The sequence below is a fragment of the Camelina sativa genome, chromosome 2 (assembly GCF_030686135.1).
Source record: "Camelina sativa cultivar CO46 ecotype springtype chromosome 2, ASM3068613v1".
In the NCBI taxonomy this organism is placed as follows: domain Eukaryota; kingdom Viridiplantae; phylum Streptophyta; class Magnoliopsida; order Brassicales; family Brassicaceae; genus Camelina; species Camelina sativa.
This window is the reverse complement of record NC_141881.1, coordinates 20,726,170-20,748,332: the sequence shown is the minus strand read 5'-3', so window position 1 is coordinate 20,748,332 and position 22,163 is coordinate 20,726,170. Positions and strand designations below refer to the sequence as shown.

The 22,163-nt window shown below is 35.0% G+C and overlaps 1 protein-coding gene, 1 non-coding gene and 1 pseudogene across 4 annotated transcripts; 1 reads left to right on the top strand and 2 right to left on the bottom strand.

Moving 5' to 3' along the window:
- Positions 1-3,482, top strand: LOC147948948 (putative F-box/LRR-repeat protein 9; annotated as a pseudogene).
- An 11,887-nt stretch (positions 3,483-15,369) lies between these two features.
- LOC104774597 (nucleolin 2-like) lies at positions 15,370-17,066 on the bottom strand. 3 transcript variants are annotated; one of them, XR_015573831.1, is made up of 6 exons: positions 16,962-17,058; positions 16,763-16,797; positions 16,345-16,647; positions 16,050-16,233; positions 15,823-15,971; positions 15,370-15,687 (listed from the first exon to the last, which is right to left on the bottom strand). XR_015573831.1 is itself a non-coding variant. In XM_087477548.1 (6 exons), the coding sequence occupies exons 1-6, from the start codon at positions 16,980-16,982 to the stop codon at positions 15,683-15,685; spliced, it is 666 nt and encodes a 221-aa protein (XP_087333674.1). In that variant the 5' UTR covers positions 16,983-17,066; the 3' UTR covers positions 15,370-15,682. The 3 variants fall into 3 exon arrangements, 2 of the variants coding, with proteins under 2 accessions (XP_087333674.1, XP_087333676.1); XM_087477548.1 differs by having other exon boundaries at positions 16,081-16,233; positions 16,962-17,066; XM_087477550.1 differs by lacking the exon at positions 16,050-16,233.
- A 3,754-nt stretch (positions 17,067-20,820) lies between these two features.
- On the bottom strand, positions 20,821-20,892 carry LOC147948947 (small nucleolar RNA snoR60). The gene has a single exon (XR_015586389.1). It is a non-coding gene; the product is annotated as a small nucleolar RNA snoR60 (small nucleolar RNA).
- Positions 20,893-22,163: the final 1,271 nt, after the last annotated feature.

Genomic DNA, 22,163 nt, shown 5'->3' with positions numbered 1-22,163 from the left:
ATGGATTTGACAAACACTAGAGCATCTTGGCATTGTAAGGAGTTCTTGAAGGAAGGCACACTTAGCCTTTTCGGTATAGTAAATATCGAGCCTTAACTTCTCCAAGATTTTTGAATTCTTCAAGAAGTATCTTACTAGCTCTGTTTCTCCTTCATACCCTGAGATCGAACGTTTCCATTCCACAAAGTTGAGCGATGATACCAAACACTGGGGAACTGTTGAAAACATCACCTTTGGTTCTTTTCTCCTTCTTACCCACGCATGGATTGGTCCTTAAACCAATTCCTGCAAAAACAGAAGAAAACAAGTTGACTAGAGAAGAAATATAGACAAAAGATTTTCACAAACAATATGGCATAAATCAGAGGGTTACAATTATTCATTACCATTACTAAAGATTCTAGTTTTGGGCAGCTCTCAAGAAAGAGTGGCAATAATTCAATATCAGATTTAGTAAATTGAACATTCAGACGGGATAGGTGACGAAACTGAAGCAGTATTGGTTCTGATTTCGAGTATTGAAAGATTTCCTGGTAACAGAAGTAAACAAGTAAAAAGGAATGTTATGGTGAGAAACTTTCGTGGAAGAATATTCATATATAGAGAGGCTCAAAAGTTGAGAACGGAAAATACAGAAACTGGGCGGAGCTTCCACCGGAGTTAATGTCTTCGATTCTGCTCCGTCTTAGTGTTGAAGAGATACTTGGCATAGCTCGTAAGTGTGTAGATCGTGACGAAGAGTCTCTAGAGATGATAGACAGGTTTTCACCAAAGTATCAATTCCCTATGCAGTTGTAGTACAAAGGGTTATCAATCCAAATGGTTGTTTATTGCTAGCAGGAAGGATATGATCAGTACAATACAAGTCAAGCCAAGCAGATAGGGTTTTGGTTCTAACAGTCCTAAAATAAACAAAAGAAAAGAATATAAAACAAAGAAACCACATGACCTAAGCACTCGATGCAAGCAATCGAGTACATGATCGAGTGGGGTGATCGAGTATGCAAGTGAGATATGAACAGCTCGATGTATTACTCGATACTGGTTATCGTGTACCTGATTGGGTAGATAGTCGAGTAAGTGAAGAAAATGCAAACAATTAAAATACGAAAGTTCCTAAGGATGGGGGTAATCGAATCCTAAGTGTTCTAGACCAGTACAAATTCCTTACATGCCTCAAGGCAATTATTTCCTAGACAATGAACCTCTAAAACCTTGTCACCACACTCTCGCACTAGCAACAATCAACCTTGAACACATTACCACACTGTCGCACTAGCAATATGAACAATCATGCATTAAGATCGATCCATTATTGTCAGTAGACTCGAACTCATCTAATTTCTTACTCAGAGTCAAGTAAAACCTCTAGCATTGGCTAAATCAAGCATTTTATCTACTCCTTTCAGCCTGTAGCATTGGTAAACGCCCTAGATCTAATCTCAACCTCTCGGTCTGTTGACAGCATTAAGAACACCAACCTAGAAGGAAATCTATCAATCATTTACAATCAACTAAGGCATCCTAACCGATCAAGAATACAAAATCATATATCCCATCCCTAGAAACTTTACTACACTACTCGGACATAGAAACGAATAACAAAGCAACAGAAATGAATGAAAATGACATTGTATTAAAAGATAGAGTAGAGTAGAATGAGTACAAGATAGAAATCTAAGAAAACTACAAAATAAAAATGCAAAACGAAAAGAAAATGTTTGAGTCGCTCAGTTCTCTCACAGAAGCTCTCGCTTTTTCTGGTTTGAGGGTCTGCGGCGTGCTCGTTTGCGAGCTAGGGGAAGAGGGGGTTTATATATGGAAACCTTTTGACCTAGCTTCCCAGACCTGCCCGATGGTCCTACTCGATGGGGTACACGAGGGTGAAATCGGGTTACTCCTCGGCTGGATCTTCGGGTTGCTCTTCATGCTCTTGGATCCTCCTCGATCGTGTTGGGGTTCAGACTTGTTCTTGCAGCTCGATGGCTCTTTCGGGTAAATGCTCCGAGTTGTCCTTGTTTTTCCCCATTTTTGGCTCTTTAGCACCTGTTTTCATCCAAAATATGCAAATGCAGAAATGCAACACCCTAAATGCTCTAAAAGTGAATTCTTGCAGTTAATGACCTAAAAATGCTAAGTTAGAAGTATGAACAATGCAAAATATGGACAAAATAGATGCTAAAAAACGTATAAAAAAGGAGAGTTATCAAGAGACCTCTGGATATGGCGTTAAAATCGACTTGCTGCTCCCAAGATACTTCCACACCCGGTTCTACGATCTCCAGGCCATCGATCTCAGCCGTGGCGGCTTGCTGGAGATCAACTTTGTGAACATAGGGAGCGATTCTCTCCTCACTTACACCGCCAACAGGTTTCTAGGGTTTTATGCAAATTTCTTCCTGAAATATTTTGATTAATTGACCTTGACTTGATTAAATATATCTTCTAGTTTTTTTCATTAATATTTTAAGTGATATGATTTGCCCCTAAATTGTGAGGATTAGAGCCAAACTTATCAAGATTATAACTGTTTCTTCCTATATATCACTTGAAACATTTAATTACTATTACTTGCTTTGCAAGTTTAAGAGGTGAAAAATTTGTTGAACGGTTCAACATTTTTAATGCATTCTATTTCGCAGTGTTCAATAAGGTTTGTTTGGTGGTATCTGTGAATGGAGAGAATATGATTGTATTATTAGTTGTTGTGTTGTGTATTATCAAATGGAATGATACAACTTATATATAAGCACAAACCATAATCAAAAGATATAATTAAAGGGATTACATAGAATAATATAATTAATGTATATTAGAGTGATATATGGGATTTGAGTAATCATAGGTGATATGATGATATTCTTTCCTTAATAGTATATGTTCTGCGAGTAACTCATGTCTAGTTTAATGTTAGTTATGTCTAGTTTGATAATTAAATATATTTGGAAAGATTCTATGAATGAAATTTCTGCACTTTAGTTTGTTGTTCTCATGATCAAATCATGTTATAACTCTGTATTGTAACTTGTAAGTATTTGCAGATCAAGTAATCTGAGACGCCTTAGAGTTGTTGACTTCCTTGGAATAACGACAAGAGGGATTTTGGAAGCAGTCCGTAAAACTCCCATTGCTTGAAGAAGTTGAGTTTTTCATTTCGGCTTATCGAAGAAGACCTTTTGAAAGATGTAGGTCAGTCTTGTCCCAATCTGAGAACGTTGAAGGCATACGACAATAGTTACGTAAATAGTGGTGATGACGTTGCTCTAGCGATCGCTAAAACAATACCCGTTCTTTGCCACCTCCAGCTTTTTGGGAACGGATTATCCAAAACCGGCATAAAAGCCATATTTGACAATTTTCCGAACTTGTTACATCTTGAGTTATGTGGTGGACACCTGTACTTCAATGTTAAACTTGTTAAGAATTTAGAGAAGCGGTATTCCGAGAAGATCAAAGTTGTGAGATACTTATATCAGGGGTGAGTACGTACGTCGTCTACAACGTACGCACGACTCGTCTTGTGACTAGATAAGGATAAGCGGATTAGGCCATTGCAAAAAATGCAATGATGACAAGTGTCTAGACTTGAAATTAATGAACTCGTTCGTTCCTGCCCTCTTTTCAGTACGTAGTTTCGATAAACATGTGTTGTTTCTTTGGTCTTTTAAACCGTAGAAAACATGAACCATTTGACTAAGCTTGATTGACCCAATGTTAAATACAAATTGGAAATCAAAACTACCAAACGAAATAACTCCGCATCGAAAATTCAAAAAAAAATCAAATGGTTTAAGAGAATCCGAATTATATATATAAAACATGAACCATTTGACTGAAATTTATTAAACATCAATAGTTTTGTTAGATATACCATATACATATAAGAAAATTTAAATATACTAATAAATCTATATATAATATTAATTAGTTATGTTTATTTTCTTATAGCTTTTGTCCAAAAAACAGATTGTAACAAAACAAAATTCAGTCCCTAATAAAGCTATTTTCGGAAATCTGAAATAATCCAATATCAGAATAACTTGAATCCAAGAAAACTGAATAAACGAATGTCAACCCTAAGCCGAAAGTTTCAAGGAAGGTCATGAATACTTTTTGAATTTTGCTATTTTGGTATTCGATTGTTGTTTTGAATGGTATATAATATATGTGTTAGTTTTTGTCAGTTTGTAAACAAAAATAAAGGAGAAAAACAAGTGGCAAGTTGATAAAACAAACTTATAAAATTGGGGTTATGTTTTTTTCTTTCCAATAAATAGTAAAAAAAAAAGTTAGATTTTCTTAACCTTTATAGGGAAACTACTAATGCAAAATCTTGAATAGGTAATAAATTATATGAAATCTTGAATGGGTAATAAAATTATATGAAATCTTGAATGGGTAATAAATTATATGAAATCTTGAATGGGTAATAAATCTTTTTTTTTTTTTGAAAAGTCAGAATCCAAAAAAACAACTTAAAATCTACGAACAATCTAAGGTCTTATTAACACACTTGAAATTTCTTATTTCACAAATCTACGAACAATCTAAGGTCGTACCCGGTCAGCGTTCTGCCCCCTGGTTTGATTTGTTCTGGCGTGACGCCCATTTTTCTCCAGTGTTTGCGAGAACAGGACGTTAACCGTGCTACCGGTGTCCACTAAGACGCGTTCTACGTCAAATTCGCCATTCTGACTTCCACCACTAGGGGTCGTTATGAGGGTGGTGGATCCCCTTGGCGTCCTCCGCGGTGAACGCGATGGGGTTCGTGCTTAGCGCTTCTTCTTCGGAAATCGCTTGGACGTTAAAGACCTGACCCGCTCGCTTTTTCAGGGCTCGTACAGAGTCCGGGCATTCATCGGTCTGGCCGATGATCATAGATATTACGACCCCGAGGTGCTGCTTGATCGCTCTGCTGTCCTTTTTGACGTTTGGACGGTGTCTGGGGGACTTCCACTGTCCCTGGCAACGGCGCCCTGCTGCTCGGTGGGGGGTGGCTGTTGCGGAGTATCTGGTGCGTTATTGGATTGGTTGGTACCCTTCTTGACCTCGGCCGGGGTTGGATCGTCCGAACCTTCCTCCTCGACCTCTGCCACCGCGGCCCGCCGCGAGAAGCTTTTGGTTGATAGACGGCTTTGATTTCACCGGACAGGTACTTCTCATATAAATAATTGGACAGGTTGCTTGCACTCGGCTGTTGAATGGCCGCCGAACATATGAAAATCGCAGTACAGCTCCTCTTGTGCATCGGAAGAAGCGGTGTTCTATCCTTCGTCCTCGGATATCGCGTTGACTACTCCGCGCTTGGGGTCCCTCTGGTCGTGATGCTTCCGAGGTTCCTGATAGGTTTCCCGACTTTTTTTCTTTGGCCAGGGCCGGGCAAGGAGGAGGGAGCTTGTTAGCTCGCTTCTCCTCGTCTTCCTCCACGTAAGCGACGCGAGATCCTCGGTGAAGGGCTTCGTCCAGGTCAGTGGCTTCCCTGATAGTGAGATCTACGTGCAGTCGGGATCCGGGAATGAGTCCTTTCTTGAAAGCAGCGATTGCGACGTCCTCAGCGACCGTTATGGTGGCGTATTTTTCCTTGAATAGGGTGAGGTACTTTCGCAGGGGTTCGTCGGGCTCTTGGACTATTTCCCATAGTTCGGCGCTGGAAGCGTTGCGTTCTATGAACACCCGATAATTTCGCAGGAAGGCTGTTGACAGTTGTTCGAAACAGTCGATAGTGCCCGGAGGGATATGGGAAAACCATATTAGAGCGTTCTCGATCAAACTGTCGACGAACAGTTGACACTGGCCGGCGTCCTTCTGCTCCTCGGTGAACCTAGCTTTTGCGATAGTAGCCATGAACGAGGTCAAGTGCTGCACTGGATCCTTCGTTCCATCGTAAGTTGGAACCCTTATCTTTACGTTCGGAACATATGTTCCCAAGATGCGCTGGGTGAATGGAGATCGCTGCGTGGCCTCGAACATTCTGTCGATCTCAGGTGCCGAGCTTACAGCTCGGTGGAGGAGGGACCCCATAGCTTTGATCCTGAGGTTCATTTCCTCCAGCTCGGGGCAGGAAGGTGTGGCCGGATCTCTCTGAGAGGATTGCCCCAGCTGAGGCTGCGTCCCTGATGCTAGTACGGATGGTACGTGCTGGTTCGGGAATCGGAAAGTCGAAGACGGCGGGTCGCTGAACAGGCGGCGGTTTAGAGGATCGTTCCTCCGAACCTCCTGTGATGTTGCCTCGTTCTGTTGACGTGGCGGGGGTGCGCTGTGTCCCATCGCGTCCAGCCGTTGATTTGTTGCGGAGATAGCCTGGAAGAGGTCCCTGGATACCGTTCCGAACACGTGACGGAGGTCGTCCATCGTGACGAACTGGGATGGTTGGGCGACTTGCGCAGGCGATCTCAGTCCATCGACAGTTCCATTGACTGGTGGCACCTCGTCGGCCTCCTGATCCCCCTGGCGGGGTATCTCAACTTCCTCCACCCCGTCGGCAAGTGCTGCGGACTCATCTGCTGGGTTGGCCGAAGTTCGGCGAATACCCGTCCGCGCGTAGACGCGCGTGGTGGGTGCGGTGACAGGTGGATCCGCGGCGACGTCCTGAGATTTGGTCTCTCGGTTGGTTGGATCGTCTTGTCGTGGGGCAGTTGCGTTGGCACCGTTGTTGAGGATTGAAGACATGGTGTTGGCTCTTGCTTTTGATGAGATCTAGAAGATAAGTGTTTTGTAGAACTTAGGCCCCCCTCTCTCTAGCGCCAATTGTAGAAACTGAGGTTTCTCACAATGAATTTGTTTAGAAGGGAAACAAATTCAATAACAATCTCTTGGAGGATTTAGATCAAAGTAAGCAAGAAAAGAAGAAATGAAATCTCTTGAGGAACAAGATAGGTTTTGCTCAAGAACAAAGAAGAATTTAGGGTTTTGTATTAATGATTCGATGATCTTACAATGAGAGGATTGCCCTCTATTTATAGGTATTCAAAGATCTACTCAATATACTCAAATATATCGAATATATTGAATATATTGACTTTCCTAACTACAGGCGAATTAATAAGGAAAGTCTTTCCTTTCTCACTAGGTCAGCCGAAGGGCGAGCTGAAGTGCCGATTCGTCACCTCATCCATGGGCTTCTTAACGTTATTGGGCTTTCAGGGATGAAATCCAATCCTAGGTCGAATTCCCGGTTTAGATAGCTGGTTCTTTAACGGGTCGTGATCGATATGTCGGGATGCTAATTCCCGTACCAACAAGTAGCTTTTTTACCGTGTAAATTCCTTGTCAGAGTAAGCTTGATTGACCCTCACCCAACATTAAATACTGTACGTATATGCTACGAGGACAAAACTGGAAACCAAAACCAAAACCGAAATAGGGGTTGGTCAAAACTACCAAACGAAATAACTCGATCCGCAACAAAAATTCAAAAATCAAATGGTTTAACAGAATCCGAATTATATATATAATCATGAACCATTTGACTGGAATTTATTAAAGATGAATAATTTTGTTAGATATACATATAAGAAAAATTAAATATACTAATAAATCTATAATATTAATTAGTTATGTTTATTTTCTTATAAGCTTTTGTCCAAAACAGATGGTACCAAAACAAAATTCAGTCCCTAATAAAGCTATTTTCGGAAATTTGAGATAATCCAAAATCAGAATAACTTGAATCCAAGCAAACTGAATAACGAATGTCAACCCTAAGCCGAAAGTTTCAAGGAAGGTCTGAAGGTCATGAATATTTTTTTGACTTTTGCTATTTGGTATTCGATTGTTGTTTTTATCAGTTTGTAAATAAATAAAAAATAAAGGAGAAAAACAAGTGGCAAGTTGATAAAACAAACTTATAAAATTGGGGTTATGTTTTTATTTTCCAATAAATAGTTAAAAGTCTAAAAGTCAGATTTCTTAACCTTTAATTATGGGGAAACTACTAATGCAAAATCTTGAATAGGTAATAAATTATATGAAATCTTGAATGGGTAATAAATTATATGAAATCTTGAATGGGTAATAAATTATATGAAATCTTGACTGGGTAACAAATCGTTTTTTTTTTTGGAAAGTCAAAATCCAAAAAACAACTTAAAATCTACGAACAATCTAAGGTCTTATTAACACACTTGAATTTCTTATTTCACAGATTTGACATTTGATCCTCAGAAATGACTTCGCCGTCTTCTACTTCCATGCCACCGTTGATGAAAGGCGGAGAGCCGAAACCAGGCGGATCTTCTGACGGATTTGACGTCTTCGATTCCGCAACATCTCAGCGTGACTGAGATACTAGACAACGCTCAGAAGGTGTGCAGACCGTGGCGACATGTCTCTAAAGACCCATCGATGTGGCGTAAGATCTACATCACCTCAAACCAAAGGTGATCGATCTTGTGGCCATGTCAGATCACTATTGGGCACAAGATCGCCGACAGATACTCTTTTAATTCTATCCTTAACAGTCGCAAGCAAATCTAGTACTATCGTTGGTTTAAGTGATAAGATATGTGTGTCGGGTGAGATTGTTAGATTATATGTTTTCAACTTGTTACCAGTGTTCTAAATTGCTTTAGCGCTAGTCGTGTATATATTTTAAGAATATTTAAAGAAAAATTAAATCCTAAGCCAAAACATAACGTACTTGTTTAATTCCTAAGTAAAAACATTTAAATCCTAAGTCAAAAATTCAAAATGATGATAGAAGAAAAGTTTTTAAAAGAAAAGCCATATAAAAATGATAATAATGAAAAAAATAAAATCTGAATTTTTTTAAATCCAAAACCAAAACATAACGTACTTGTTTAATTCCTTGTAAGTACAAAAAATCAAACTCGGTCAACATGATTTGAATTTAAAGGAATTCTAGACTTGTATATGAAATGCATCTTACAAAGTCAAGTAATCTGAGAAACAATTAGACTTGTAATTAATGTGCTCTGAAATTAACATTCGAGGGATTTGCTCAAGCAGTTGTGAAACTTCCACTGCTTAAAGACCTGAGGTTTCAGAAATTTAATTATTAGGAGAGTCTCTAAAACTTGCATGCATGTCTTGTTCAAATCTGAATACATTGATGCTAAACCGCACGCACTCTCCCGTTAATTATAATAATAATGATGACGCAACAGTCAGTTTTGCAGTCTTGGAAATTCATATTCAAATATGTGAATGAGGGCATAAAAATGGATTTAAACTACATAACTCCTATTGGGAAGAAGTTATAGACGCACACACACTGAGATTGCAGTCTTCATTGAAGCCTATTAGAGTTACAATAATGCGCAGTTTGGAGATTTCAATTTTACAGTCCCAAAGAATATGGAAGACATTATCCCTAGTGATATACTTGTCGGAACCCCCAAACCATCCAAATAAATCTTTTGTCTTTAAGCTTCTAATATTGTTCTCGGAGTAATCATGAATTTCTATGTTCTAGCTGGTTTAATCTTTTGAAGGGGGCTAGATTGGAATTATGATTTGAGAATGTTTTTTTATACCCATTGGTTTGACTTTGATTGGATTGTGAACATAATGAAAAGAGAAGAAAAATGTCATTCTTCATTATATAATAACAAACTCAATCATAGTCAAAGAGATGGGTCTAAAAAGCATTCTAAAGTCATAAATCCAAGCTAGTCCCATTCAAAAGACTGAACCAGCTAGTACTTAGACATCCCTGATCACACAGAGAACAACTTCAACATTGTAAGAAGCTTACATACTCAGAAGTTTTCTTTGGATGGGTTAGGGGTCCTGACAAAGATACCACTAAGACAGTGTCTTCCATCACCTTTGGGACTGTGAAACTGAAATCTCCGAGCGGTGCATTATTGTAATCCCCATTGGCATCAATGAAGGCTACAATTTTACTGCACGTCTTGACGTTCTTCCATGTAGGAGTTATGTAGTACGCATCCATTTTTATGACCTCATTCACATATTTGAATTTGAGTTTCCAAGACAATAAACTAATAACTAGATAGTTATCCGTGCTGTACATCACGGGGAAGCGTAAATGTTACTGTAATTTGTTAGTTATAAAATTATAATAGAAGTTTTATTTGAGTTACTATATACATTTTATTATATTTTACATGTAATTTACTTAGTTTCATACTCTTATTTCAACTCGTCTTCGGTATATGATACAATGTTCAAATCCGTGAATCATATAAATTTGGTCAATTCCAGAAAATAAAACAAAATCCGTATTGAAACGCGGTCGTGTTTAGAAATCTCGATTTAACTTTTTGATTTTTTAGTTATATATACTATGATGAATAAAATATAATATTTGTAATTTCTTAAATTTTAATAAAATGTCACTGCGTTGAATTGCAGTGCAAAAAAATGTTTAATAAATTAGATCTAATATTTTATATTTTTAAAACATAAGCAATGTTGTATCTTAGTTTTAAAATATGCCATTATTAAAAGATTTAGGGATGCATATATTTAATCTTAGTTTTATAAATAAAATTAAGTTTTATAATTATTCTAAATAGTTTGTTATAGTTTCTTAAAGTTTTTGAAACAATAAATAGAATCTGTTAAATAATTTCAAAAATATTATTTTATTATTTTATAAACCAATATAAACTTTTCTTTGGTTACTTATTAAATTAATTAAAATACAACAATTTTTTTTGTAATATGTCACATGATAGTAGGATTAAACTTTTAACAACATTGTTTAAATAAGCATATAGAGATATTCCTTTGGTGAACTATCTGCGTACCATTCTTCCATGTAAAGTTTATTTTGCACTTTACTCTACATTCTTGAGATTGACCTGGTGTTGAACCCCCTAACCCGAGAAGACTTTGTTAACAGTTACTCATCAACGATACATATTTCAAGTGGTGATGTTCATTACATAATCTTAAAGCATCTGTATATATCACCGCATGTAAGCATATAAACTAGTTTCAATATTTATGTAGACTTTCATACGCGGGGAGAGCAGAGAGTGAGCTTTGCGTGACCGCTTGAGAATGCAAAGCCAGACTATAAAAACACTTTGTCGTGTTTACATATTGAGGTTCCATTTTTTTGTTTTTATCTTCTAGTTGATTAATATATTAAATTAAACAAGCAACTCCATGTAGTTGTGAACAAAATGAAAAGAAAAGAAAATAAAATGTCATCCTTCATTATATAACACAACTCAATCAGAGGCAAAGCAATGGGTTTAAAAAACATTCTAAAGTCATATGTCCAACTCCAACCTAACCTCCTTTAAAAGACTAAAGCAGTTATAATCTTGAGATCCACTAGAAGTCTAGAACAACTTCGAGAACAACTTTTGTCTCATAATTTTTCCTTGGATGGCTTGGGGGTCCTGACATGTATACTACTAGGGACAATGCCTTCCATCACCTTTAAGACTGTAAAATTTAAATCTCCAAACGGTGCATTATTATAATCATGATTGCTCATAAAGGCTGCACGTCTTGAACTTTTCCTAATAGGAGTTATGTAGTACACATCCATTTTTAAGTAGGGGATTGGATCAGTGTAAAGAATGTAATGATGACAATTGGCAAGTTGTATTGACATAATATGTGTCTATGGTCTTTTACCTTGGAGTAGCGTTAGACCATCTCCATTGATCATACGCCAATGGATGTCAAACTAATAAAAACCAAAAAATAATAAAAAGTTGAGGAGAGAGAGACACACGAAAGAAATTAGCAAAATTGAAAACGAAAGTTTGAAAAGAGACTATTTTTAGATGCAATGCAAAGGTACTAAAAGGGACACATAGCTTGCAACCTAATCAAATTCTTTAACAAGCCAACAGCTAGCAGAAAAAACATATACACAAAAGCCTAATTAGTGCTTGAACAATTTGTGGAGATATCCATCAAATATGAGATAAAGCTGGTAATGATTGTTAGATGAGCAGCAACCACCAAGTACCATAAGAAAGACTGAAACTGCAATATTTGCTTGTGGCTCAGAGCCTAATATCTAAAATCATCTAATTTAGCGACCAGCATATCAACCTTTTAAATCATCTAATGCGATCACAAGTATAATTTCTAAACTTTACTTTGTGGTTTTTGTCATTTTTCGATATTATAGGTGTCTGTGATGAATGCATAGGGTTCGACTCCACAGCTACTCATTGCTTCGTTACCCCAAAGTGTGCTGAGAGGGGCAACATTCATAGAGATCCCATAGAGCAGTTCAGGAGCGTTAAGATTGCTGGAGGCGGGATGATCCAGGTCCATGGACGTGCGAGAGTAGGGATATTCAGGTGGCTGGGGAGTCAATGCCGGCAAACCTGGTTATTAGTCCAGTGAAGTTGTATGATGTGATTTTGGGCATGGATTGGTTACACCTGTATGGAGTACATTTGGATTGTCATCAGGGTAGAGTTGTATTTGAGAGGCCAGGAGTGAGGAGTTGGTTTTATGAGAGAGTGAGGCCAACCTTGGGGAGTCTGGTTATATCAGCTGTGCAGGCAGAGAAGATGAACAGGAAGGGTCGGGAGGTGTATTTGGCTACGATATTGATGACGGAGTCTGTAGGACAGGTTGCTGTGGGTGAAATCTCTATGGTTCGGGAATTTGAAAATGTTTTTCAGTTGTTGCAGGAGTTACCACCATCTTGATTTGATCCTTTTACGATTGAGTTGTAACCAGAAACTACACCATTGTCCAAAGTACCCTTCCTCACCATTGACTAGTAACCCATAACACCAACTTTGGCTGCACGACGAACAAATATAATTTTCTAGTACTGTAGATTTTAAAAATCCTTGCAGAACAAATATAATTTTCTAGTAGATTTTAAAAATCCTTGCAGAATAAATATACATCAAAACAAAAATTACATCGATGTTTCACTATAGAAAAAGATTGTAAAATATAAACAAATAAATAAATTCTATCTCTCATTAGTTTCCAATACACATGAACTTTTTTATATTCCTTATATATTATTAGAGAAGCACACTTTTGAAAAAGCTATTGTGTCACCGCCAGAGAGATCTGTGTACCTTTTAGAAAAATATTCTTAAATTTTCTACTTAATTACATTGACATGCCATTATATATTTTTTAAAATTAATTGAATAATAATTAGATATATCATCATTGTTCACACAAATATAAAAATCACATATTAAAACTAATTAAATAATTACATACTATTTTAAGGCAAAATTTCACTAAAATTTACTTACAAATATATATACAAGTCAAAGTTATATTGATTTCTTAAAATCAATATAAGTTAAACATTCGAAAAAGGCTATAAAAACATATCAATTAATATAAAGTTAATAAAAATAAAGAATATATAACTTATTAAACATATAACTTATTAACGTAATCATATAAAAACGAAATGTTATTTTTTATGTTAGTATTATTACCATAATAATTTAAATAACAAGCTTTTAATAGTTATTATAATTGATTATAAAAAAGTATATTACCCCTAAATTATCTCCAACTCATTAACAGAAACTTAATTCCCAATAAATATCAATTTATATATAGATGAATAAATATAAAAATGACAACAAATTAGGGGATATCATGATGTATGATTATTTATATATATATATATATATATATATATATATATATATATATATATATATATATATCTAAGTATGTAAACTAATTAATCTCAATATTTAGTGTGATTATTCATTAAAAATAAAAATATTAATAACCGAATAGGAATATATGTTCTAATCACGCAATTTAAATATATTATGATTTTTACACGAAAAACGCAGCTTTGAATAAATTAATAAAAAACTTTAGTTACATATTATATTTAACACAAATATATATTAGTTTTATGATAATAATTTTACGTATAATAATTTTCTTTAAATCGATTTATCCCGCACTATGTGCGGGTTGTTACGTATTATTTGCATAGTTAAATCGAGTAGCTCATTTAATAATCTTAATGTAGTTATAGATTTCATTTTTATTTCTGTCAGCTCATAATGATTATATAACTGTTGCTTTTTCATAGGCATCATTTAGGAAAATAAAATTAAATACGACGGTAACTTATTAGACTACTTACAATGGTGTATTTTTAAGCTGTTGAATAAAAAATTCAACAGTTGAAGCAATGCAATGGGGTGTTGTAAAAAAGAAAAGAGATGAGGTGGAGACAACACAGTTGAAAACATTCAACTCCGTTGAAACCCAAAAGTAGTGGGTTGGCTCGCCACGTGGCACATTGTGAATGGTTTACTTTTTTAATTATAAAATAATATTTAGAAGAAACATGTTTTGTTTCTATTGGATGGTTAGATTTCAAATACTCTCTCCGTTTCAAAATATAGGATGTTTTAGTGAAAACACGCATATTAAGAAATAGTTACTTTTAAAAAGTTTAACCAATCATAAACAAGTCTGCATAATATAAAATATAAATTTAATCTAAAAGTTGCATAGAAAGTTGGAAACATGCTATATTATGAAACAAAAATATTTCTCTAAACATCCTATATTATGAAACGGAGGGAGTATTATTTACCCAACCCAATTATTTGAGATCAATTGTCTTATAGAATACCAAAATTTATTTTATTATTTTTATACCAAAATTTATCATTTTTCATTCTCTATAAATAAAGATTTGTTTCATTTAATTTGGACACAAAAAAAAAACTCATAACTTTCTATTATATTTTTGCTATCAGTCTTCATAAACTCTTGTTTATTGTTTATCCGGTTTTTTAATGGATCCTAATCATTTATATATTTTCAAAAATAAAACAAAATCTCAATTTATTTTATAAATTTATTTAATTTTTACTTATTTTAATTTATTTGATATTAACTATGATTAATAATATGTGTTCACCAAAAATAAACATAAATAAGGTTAAAAATATGAAATAAAATTAGTGGGGTAAGGTGTTGTAATTTTGTTAAACAAAACCATTGTAGAAGATAAAAATAATGTAGGTGTTGAATTATGATGTGGAAGAGAGAAAAGGTGATGTGGAGTGTTAAAAAAGAAAAAGTGGGTGTTGTAATTTTAGAACCATTGTACATAATCTTAAGGTATGTGTGACATTCTAGAAAGAGTGAATAGAAAAAGGATGATGACATTATGTATGAACCAGTCACGTAGACATCACGAGTCATTTTAGTTACAACGAGCAAAAGCTTTGCCATTGTCTCCTCGCCTATGGGTTTTCTTATACCCCCCTCTCTCTCTCTCTCTCATTCCCCATACGCCTATTCATCGTAAAATTCATACAACAATCCAATTATATCTACTGAATGTACACCGACTCTAAATTATTACAATATATATATATATATATATATATATATATATATCTTGTAGTGCTTAAAAAAGAAAATCTAAAGTACAAGTGGTAACACAACGATCGATAACCATTAGTAGAAACCAATAAAGAACAACTTTTAAAATCAGATACATGTACAAATATATTTCAGTGAAACATGTAAAGTATTGCTCGATTTATAATTTCATGAAGCCATACATGAAAACAAGAAAGAAAAAGAAAAAAACACGAAAGGTTTTGTATCACACAAACTAAAAAAACCAAAGAGCTTTTGTCTTGTCCTAATTAAGGAGAGAGCTTTCTACTCCGCAGTATTCTTCCTTTTCTTCCCCTTCTCCATCTTCTCCATCTTAGCCTTCTCCATCTTCTTAGCCTTCTCCATCTTAGCCTTCTCAAATATCATAAACAACGAAATTAATGAGAGAGGTTATAATTATGCAAGAGTCGCTGGAAAAAAAATTATAAAAAAAAAAAAGAAAAAAAAAAAAAAGAAAACCAAGAACAAAGAGCAAAATTTACGTACATGGATGTTCACAGCCGGTACGCTGTCTTTTACGGAGAATTGGCGGGTCAAGACGACGAACTACTATATTCCATCCATGTGCGGTACGTCCACTTAGTTCCAGCGCCTTCTCTACACATCCTTCTCCCATAATAGAAATCTCAGCAAGTCTGGAAAATTCGATTCTTTAGTTATAATTTAATAACTTGAGACAGGGAGGGAGAGGGAGAGCTGGGAAAAATATTCACCAATTTGGGGAAGTAAGAAGGGAAAAACAACCTAGTGGGAACAAAGATTCCGTCGACCAAATCAACTGTGGGAATAACACTAATATCGGTGACCTCTCCACATGAAGAGAAATGTTCATACAACCCGATCATGTAATCAATATTACGCACCGAAGAAGGTAAACCATCTACCTTAACCATCAGCCTAATTAACAAGGAGAGAAGATTATAAATAGCACGCATGATCACAAGAACAGATACTAAAAGCATTGCAGGAGATTAAAATAAATAATAATAATAATATTAATCAACTTACTTGCTTAATTCTCGATCCAAGGGGTAGTTGCTTAACTCCGCAGGTTCTTCCGGCTGGGGTACAGGCTTAACGACTGCAGTCCATCCTCCCAGGTCACGTCCACTAAGTTTCAATGCCTTGTCTCTCGCACCTTCTCCCCAAAAATAAATGAAGGCAGGACTCCTGAGGATACCCTTTCTGTCTCTGGGAATAAAGAAACGCGCGATCTTTCCGCATTTAGCGAAATGCTTTGTCAACGCGAGACTGAGAGCAAACTGATGATGAATCCTAGTTTCATATCCCTCTACGGAAATCGAGCTAATGCTACAATAGAATTTGTTTGCAGGAGATAATATTATTATTAGCTAACATGACAAACATCTCATGGTTCCCAAAAAAAACAAAACAAAAATAATAAAATCAAATGAATGAAATTTACCGTTTTTCACTGTTCAATTTCAGCGATTCCTGACCCTAATGTACACCCAAAAAAAAAAAATCTAATCAGACATTCTCTCCACTACCTCAAATATGAAGACCTAAATCATCTAAGAGAGAGAGAGAGAGAGAGAGAGAGAGAGAGAATCAGAGGAGCGTAAGCAAATAGGGAGATCCATAAAGAGAAGAAGATTACTTACTTTGATGGCGGATTCGTCCATGGTTGATTTCACAAGAACGACTGCTAACAAGGATTTTTGTAGATCTAGGGCTTTAGGATTGATGAACAAGGTACGATTCGTGTTTTTTTCTTACGGTACGATTCATATTTATCTTTTAACCTTATTATTTTCGGACATAACCGTCTCTTGTTTTTGGGCTTTCAATTTAGTTCAGGCCTGTAACGAAGCCCATAAAACAAAATCACATTCCTTGATTCTACAAGTTTAAAAAATCTAACCGGTTTTCAAGAAAAATTCAATAGCAAATATGAATCATATATATAATAGCAGAGTTTTCTCTCATTAGAGAGTTCCACCTCAGCATAATTTTTTATAAATTTTGTGGACTTTGTCTCTAATTTGAAATTATGTGGGTTTTATCCAGTTTTATAAGCCTACTCTTTTTTATTTAATTTTCCATAACATAAGTATTTTGATGACAAAATATTAAAAACGTAGAAATATCACTATCAAGACATTTTTAATCGACATGATTCTAAGATAAACCATCAGCCCAAAACATCAAAACCAGTAAAAAAATTTCGAAATATACAGGAAAAGAAAATAAAATGGTATTTCTATGTATATTTTAGATTCATAGAAAACAAAATTAAAACAAAATGGAGGTTGGACCAACACAGTTTAATCTTTTAGATTCATAGAAATCAACTTAATAACTAGATAAACCAAACAAAAAGAAACGAAACTCTTCACAACAACACATAGAATAATACACTATCAACGAGCATCAAAATAAAAATAACAACAATCTAATCTACTAAACAACCTACTTAGCTTCCACCAGCAAGCGAAACCAAAATAGACTCAATGAACAGTTTTCCCATGACTTACCAGAAGCATCACCAATCAAACAATCAACCACTCTCCTAAATTGAAAGAAAAATGCATATGTGGATGATGAACAAATGAATTCAAAGGAAAAGGACAAAAATAGTCACGAAGAATGACTGGATGAAGAAGATAATTAAGTACGGACACTCTCATTTCAGAACAAAGCTACCAGAAAATTAACACAAAATACGGTAAAATCCTATAATAAAACAAGAACTGCCCAACAAGGTAATAAATGATCTTTGGATAATCGCCAAGTAAAAATGGCCCATTTTGGCCACATATATATTGAGGCCTTAATAATACAATATAGATATATATGAAAGAGAATAACAGCTTACACCATACACAAACACATAGGAAAGGAAAAATAAATAAAATGTGTATAAAAATAAAAGAGAAAAATGACATTAAAAACATGAAGTTATATAGTAAAAACGTTTTTAAAAAGGCTCAACTTTGCTTATGGTGGATTAAATTGTCAATTTTTATTATTTTTTCAGTTAAATCACAAATGTTTATTGACTTTACCAAATTAGACACATAGTTAAGTCAATTAACAGATGAATTTTACAATGTAAGTCAACGTTGATAACTTCTGTTAAACAGTGAAACAACGTCGTTTGTAAGTTAAAAATAAAATAACAGAGCCGCTGCGTATATTGACAATTTTACATAACAAAAAATATATATATTGTCGAAGAATTTGAACCTTAGCTTTTCCTCAAATTCAGATTTAAGCCGCCAATGGATTCCGTGGGAATCGTCATCTAAACTCCACTGCCATCCCTGGGAATGTCTCAGCGAGGAGATGGTGATCTCCGCCACGAAATCTAGAAAGTGAGATAGAATTAAAATTTGATAAATCGTAATGGAGAAATAGAAAAAAAAATCATATTGGAATTGGTTAATGGAAACGCTTAAATGAGGAAGAAAGAAAATTTTACTGATAAGTACGCGGTTCTATCGATCGTGAGAAGGAGAAAGTCCAAATAAGAAATTACCAAAAAATATATAAATATGTGTTTGGTTAAGTATTGATTAACTCATCTAACAGGTGGCAGGTTCAAATCACCATATCATGTTTTTTCTTTTAATATTACAAATCGACGTCATTTTACTGTTTAACGGATTTTACCGACGTTGACTTAATACTATAAAATATATCCGTCAGTTGACTTAACTATGTGTTTTATTTGGCAAAATTAACAAAAGTTTGCGATTTAACGTTAAAAAATAATAAAAATTGACAATTTAATTAATATTTTTGCTAACTTCATGCTTTTATTGATATTTTCTCAAAAATAAAATAGAATGGTCAATAAAATAACAAAGAACCCTGCGCAACGCGCGGGTTTCATCTCTAGTTACAACAAAGGTTATGGATGCTTTCAGTAAAATATACGTTTGGCTGAAAAGTATCTAAGTCGGATACTAAAAGTTTTGTTATTGTGTGCAAAAATAATGGGTGCGAGCAACAACAAAAGATGAAACAACATAGTATTTTTGGATTATAATTTTTTCATTAGGATCAATTATGCAAAAAATTATAAGCCAACTCATATTGGATCTTTTTGGTGGTATCAGCCATGGACTGAAACCAAGGGACTTGGAGAAACCATTACTTAAAAATTATGGTTTAACGCTAACTTATCTCACCAACTTTGGGATGCTTTAGAGCAATCTCGTGAGTTATTAAGAGGTTCTCATAAAAGTGATTATGAGCAACTCCCCAAGTATATCTACAAGATAAAGAAAGCAAATCCTGGTACAATTGCTGACCTAGAGCTTGTAGGTAACCAAAGGTTTAAGTACCTGTTTTTTTTTGCCTTAGGTCAATGTTTAAGAGTATTTGAATTTATAAGAAATGTAATAGCAGTGGATGTGACGTTTTTGAAAGAAAAGTTTGACATAATTGAACCCGTAGAGAAGTTTCCTTTGAACGTATTTTGATATTTCATTTGGTTTTTATGCTATACTTTATAATATCAATGTCGTTTCTTTGCATTATGAGCGAGTAGTTTTACTTGTTTGGTTTTATGGGTTGATTTAAGAGGAATTCATGGTTCGCTTCAATTAGGTTGTTAGATCTTATTTTCGGTTCTATATTAGAGTTCTTTTGGGACATCTTTATTTTAATGCATGTGCTTAGATTGATCACCAAGTGCTGATATAGAGAATGGGAGCTCGGTGAATGTATCGAACTTGTTTTACTAGCTGGTTGACATGCGTCGTTGTCTGCGTAAGTTGAGTAACAGAGTATGAAGACTTTAGATTTTCATTATATGATAATAGCTTGTTAGTTCATTAGTGTAAGATTTTCATTCTATGATAATAGTGTTCAATAGCGAACACAAATTGAAGAACTATGGCTAAGACTAAATAAAAGACTGGGGACTTAAAAACTATGGATCGATCCCAATCTTTTATTTAGTCTTACCCATAGTTCTTTCTCTTATAATTCAATTTGTGTTAGCTATTACTCTCTCTGGGATCGATTCTTAAATACTTCAACCGATTAACTGTACACTTGCAGTAGTCGTGTGGTCTTTTAAGGTAAAAGATTTTGAAGCAAAAAATCACACTCATCACAAGCTTTTAGGCGCCGTTGCCGGGAAGTAACTAGCTGCCCATTGAATTTGATAAGAACTTTCGTCTAAGATACTTTGAATTTTTCTTTTGAATTTTTCAAATTTAGTTTTAATTTTCTTGTTTTTCGATAACCTCTATTTTCTTTTAGTTTATGTTTTTGGATTTTGTAGTGCATGACTAGGAGTCAACCTTCCGGAACTGTATCTCCAATTCAAGACATTGATAATATGAAAACTCCTAGAATTTGTATAGTGTAAAACTGAAGATCTTCCTTTTAAGGAAAATTAAGAAAACGAGTGAAAAGGACTTTGGGACTTAAAAACAAATTTGCAAGTTCGGAGCAGCCAACTTGGTGGCTGAAAACAAACAAAATAAGGTAAAAAAGATTCAAAGTAGCATCAGAACTTGGAGTTTGCAACATTCATAATGTTCTGAAGGGGAATCCAGGTAAAATCATCATCTGCCGATTTCATGTATTGATTGGTTTTAAAAACAAAAAGATGCAATGCAGTATAAAGTAAACTTATAAAGATAAACTTCGAATGAAATAAAGAACCAAACCTGATCTGATTGAGCAACATAAGAGAATATGACATCAACCATGCCAAGAGAGTCAATATGTTTATGTGTATAGATGTGACTTACGATCCAAATGTTATCAACACCACCAAGAATTGCAGCAGCTAACTTAGATCCAAATATTAGAAAAATGTCATTCTTCATTATATAGTAACAACTCAATCAGAGTGAAAACAATGGGTTTAAAAAGCATTCTAATAGTCAGAAGTCCAAGCTAACCCCATTCAAAAGATTGAACCAGCTAGTACTTAGACATCCCTGATCACACTGAGAACAACTTCAACATCATAAGAAGCTTACATACTCAGAAGCTTTCCTTGGATGGGTTACGGGTACTGAAAATATACCACTAGATACAGTGTCTTCCATCACCTTTGGGACTGTGAGACTGAAATCTCCAAGTGGTGCATTATTATAATCCTGATTGGCATCAATGAAGGCTGCAATCTTAGTGCGTGTCTTGACCTTCTTACATGTAGGAGTTATGTAGTACGCATCCATTTTTATGCCCTCATTCACATATTTGAATTTGAGTTTCCAAGACTTGGGAAATAAACTCATAATACTCCTTTGGTGAACTATGTGCATACCATTCTTGAAGACTTTGTTAGCATTTACTCATCAACGATACATATTTCAAGTGTTGATGTTCATTACATAATCCTAAAGCATCTGTATATATCAGCGCATGTAAGCATATAAACTAGTTTCAATATTTATGTTGACTTTCATACGCGGGGAGAGCAGAGAGTGAGCTTTGCTTGACCGCTTGAGAATGCAAAGCCAGACTATAGAAACACTTTGTCGAGTTTACGTACTGAGGTTCCATTTTTTGTTTTTATCTTCTAGTTGTTTAATATATAAAATTAAACAAGCGACTCATGTAGTTGTAAACAAAATGAAATGAAAAGAAAAGACAACTCAATCAGAGTCAAAGCAATGGGTTTAAAAAACATTCTAAAGTCATATGTCCAACCTAACCTCCTTTAAAAGACTAAAGCAGTTATAATCTAGGGATCCTTGATCACTTCGAGAACAACTTTAACAACATAATTAGTTTAGTCTCATAAGTTTTCCTTGGATGGCTCGGGGGTCTTGACATGTATACCAGTAGGAGCAATGTGTTCCATCACCTTTGAGACTGTAAAATTGAAATCT